Raw genomic sequence first — 3744 nt, forward strand, 5'->3', positions numbered from 1 at the left:
GGCCTTATAGTCACTGGTGGCCATGGCAGTTTGTGTTACTAAGGTGTGAGGCAGGTAAGTGATGTTTGCTCCTGGACAGAATTCACTGTAACAATCAGATTAGGAAGGAGCAGTGGTTTGAAGCACTCCGGGAAGGTCTGTGCACCTCAGGAGAGCATTCACCAGTCACTGCGCTGGGACATGTTTTACCTTCACAGTGGTGTTTGCTGTGTATTTCGTTGCTGGACTTGGACAGTGGTCTCAGCTCAGCATCTGCTCATCTCTCTGAATCCCCAGCAGTACAGTACTACAAGCTGTACTGTTGGGCTGTGGCAGCACTTTCCAGATGACTTCTCAGCAGCGTCAGGCGAATCTCCGTTACTTCCTGGGACTTTGCACACCTCTGTGCCAGCCCCTCGGCTCCATCGGAGCCATCCTTCTTCCAAAGGTGTTGGTGTCTACAAAGAAGGCTGCACTGGATCTCCAGTGTGACCACAGCTGTCTCTACCTGTCCCTGCTGACATCCTGGTGAGAAGCTGCTCTGCTGCTTGCCATCACTGGGTAAGCTTGAATGCCAGGTCTATCCTGCACCAGTGACCCTTGTGGGGGACAATCTAGCCACAAGTCCTTACAAAGTTTCTCTACCGCTCGTCTCCTCACTGCAGCTTGCGACTGTGCCTGATGGGGTGAAGCCACTGCTTGCAGCCTTCAATCTGTTTGAACTCCCAGGGTGTCTGGAGCCAGGATGGGAGGAAAGTGCAGCTTCTGTGAGGGCCCTGCCAGCATCTGAGGTGGCTTGTCTGCATGAGCTGGAAGGTTGGTGATTGTATTTCTGCTTTTGTAGCAGGCTGGACTGCCCACACAAAGTGTCTACTGGTGTAATCTCAGATCATCTGATATTTCCTCAGCATTACTTCATGTTGAAGCAAAATACCACGGTGTTGGAAAAAGTTAATATGCTTCAAACATGCTGTCTCATGGCAGCAGATCCACATGAACAGACTCAGAGTTGGAAGAGGGAGCGTTACCAAGTATTAAGCTTCAGTCAGAGCCGTGCCAGAAGCTCTCATTGTATAAACATGTTGTTATACCAAATGTATGCACAGCTTTTAGAAACAAGAATGTCTCATCAGAGAGCCTAAGGTTAGCTTAAGTAGTTTAAATAGCAGGTTTCGCTAACCCAGTTCCTTCTGGTGGAGGTAAGCCCGGAGCTCATCACAACTCATCCATGACACAGGCAGAAAGTATTTGGCAGATTTCAAATTTACAACTGAAGAAAACATTGCTGAAGAGACCTGATGGTTCTGATATAACTCTACACAGAGGAAAAAAGACACTCCTGCTTCTTGTATGTGGGTGTTGGTGGTCTTACACGGTAGCACAGTGCGCTGAACGAGCCTTTAGTAATTCTGAAGCGGTGATGACTGATACGCTTGGGTGGTTCAAAAAATGGTTCCTGTAAGTAAAAAAATAGAATTATGCAAGATGTAAATATGAGGTTTTCCTGCCACAGGGTGCACGCACAGGAAATTTTACAACTATATGATACGTGCAGGGAGAGTGGGGAGGGAGCAGTTAAGAACATGCCCATAAATTGAATGCAGGGACACCGTGAAATATGTAGTGCCACCTGTTCATTGCCAAGCCAGTAATTATGCTACGTGTCTGCTTAATCTTCAGGGTGCTGTGGAGCAGCATCCATCTGCAAGTTGTTTGCTACTTGTGCTGCATCCACATCAATGATGTCTATGAAACCATTAATATTGAAAGTAAGGACAGCAACTGCATGCTATGCATCAGATGGACGCATGCGTTATTGGGCAGGAAGCAAGCGCAGCCCGCAAAACAAGCTGTTTGAGATGTTTGATCTGACCTCTTCGTAATATTTCAAGTGAGACTTTTTTTCTGAGCAGCAATGAATCCTGTCAGATATTGTTTCTTCGCTATTCTGGTTCTCAGTGTTTCACTTCCATTTGTCTTCTACGCTGCTGACTTGCACACACAAAAACCTCTTCAAAGGTTGAACTTCTCGGTGAATTCAACTTTAGCAGAAGCCTGTAAAGCACTTACTGAAGGTAAAGCATCCTTTCTGAAGGAAAACACTTTAAAAACATCATTTGGTGAATCCAGTTGCACGGAGTACATCAGGCAGAACCGCTACATCACCCGCGCCCTCTCGGCTGAGGAGGCTGCCTTCCCCATCGCCTACATCATGACCCTGCACAAGGAATTTGAGACCTTCGAGAGGCTCTTCAGGGCAGTGTACATGCCCCAAAATGTCTACTGTGTCCATGTGGATGCCAAGGCACCGGCCCCATTCCGGCAGGCGGTGCAGCGCTTGGTGGGCTGCTTCCCCAACGCCTTCCTTGCCTCCCGGACGGAGCAGGTGGTCTATGGTGGCATCTCCCGCCTGCGGGCTGACCTCCACTGCATGAGGGACCTGCTGGCCTCAGCCGTGCCCTGGCACTACCTGCTCAACACCTGTGGCCAGGAATTCCCCTTGAAGACCAACCAGGAGATTGTCCGGCTGCTGAAGGGCTTCAGGGGGAAGAACATCACCCCTGGGGTGCTGCCACCCCCCTACATCACCGTACGCACCGAATACGTGCACAGGGAGCAATTATACTCTTCCTCTTCTTTCATGCTGAGGACATCTGTGCGCAAAGCACCCCCACCCCACAATTTGACCATCTACTTTGGCTCCGCGTACGTGGCCGTCACCCGGCCCTTTGTGGAGTTTGTGCTGCAGGACCAGCGCGCCATCGATCTCCTGGCATGGTCTGAGGACACCTACAGCCCTGATGAGCACTTCTGGGTAACACTCAACAGGATCCCGGGTGAGTGCGCCTTCACTTTTGTTTTCTGTAGGCAGACACATGCACACATGGGTGCACACGTGCACACACACACAGACATATATCTGAGGCTGACTGTGACAAAGCCTAGATGAAAAGTTTAATTGATATAAAAGGCTGATCTATCAAATAAACTTACTTGCCCTTTATTTTTAAACCCATTGAGGGAGAGGTGACTGCGCTGTGCAGGATGTGCATTACCACTGAGCAGGAAGAACCCCAGGGGATCTATGTTCAAATTTAAATCCTTGGACATTTCAGCTGATTTAAGCCTTTTACCTGTAAAAACTGAAGTGAAGAAAAGAGAAGGAATGAAGACTGAAATATGTAAGCTATGTAAGCAACGTAGTGAAGATGCTCATTTTGCTGGGTTGAGTTTTATTTTTCCAGAAATAGAAGTCAATTCCTCCCTCTCTATCTATTACTTCAGGGCCAGAAAATCTGCGTTTTGAGTAGAATCCGCTTCTAGTCATCATGTACTTTTCTGTATGCACACACACTTACCAGCTCTCCAGTAACACCTGCAAAAAAACCTGTACTCATAACTACCACCTAAACTCCATTGTACAAGGTCAAGGATCTGTTCAGAGAAACAGAATCAGAACCGGAATTTTCATCTTTACCTTACGTATTTAAAATTAGTTTTACCTTGCTCTTATGACTGGGAAAGGGTCAGAAGATGCACAGGACTTCTTCCTCAAGCACATTGCTTTTAAAAGCACCTGGTAGGACTTTACTGTTCCCCACCCCCTAGAGCTTCACAGCAGCCCTCAGCCGGAATGTGAGCAATAGAAGCAAGGATAAATTTCTTCTCTTGTCCTTTTTTTTTTTTTTTTTTTTTGAGCTGAGCTAATTGGAAATAGCTTATTTGAAGTGAAACCCCCACTAAGTTATAAAATTTTCATTTTGT

At 47.2% G+C, this 3744-nt stretch overlaps 1 protein-coding gene across 1 annotated transcript in view; it reads left to right on the forward strand.

Moving 5' to 3' along the window:
* Window positions 1-1689: 1689 nt before the first annotated feature.
* GCNT2 (glucosaminyl (N-acetyl) transferase 2, I-branching enzyme (I blood group)) overlaps window positions 1690-3744 on the forward strand; it is a 19577-nt gene continuing 17522 nt past the window's right edge. The window contains exon 1 of the mRNA XM_014940990.1: window positions 1690-2816. Coding sequence (XP_014796476.1) covers window positions 1895-2816 — 922 coding nt within the window. The 5' untranslated portion in view covers window positions 1690-1894. The remainder of the gene's footprint in view (window positions 2817-3744) is intronic.

The sequence above is a fragment of the Calidris pugnax genome, unplaced genomic scaffold, assembly GCF_001431845.1.
Source record: "Calidris pugnax isolate Ruff unplaced genomic scaffold, ASM143184v1 scaffold8, whole genome shotgun sequence".
NCBI lineage: Eukaryota > Metazoa > Chordata > Aves > Charadriiformes > Scolopacidae > Calidris > Calidris pugnax.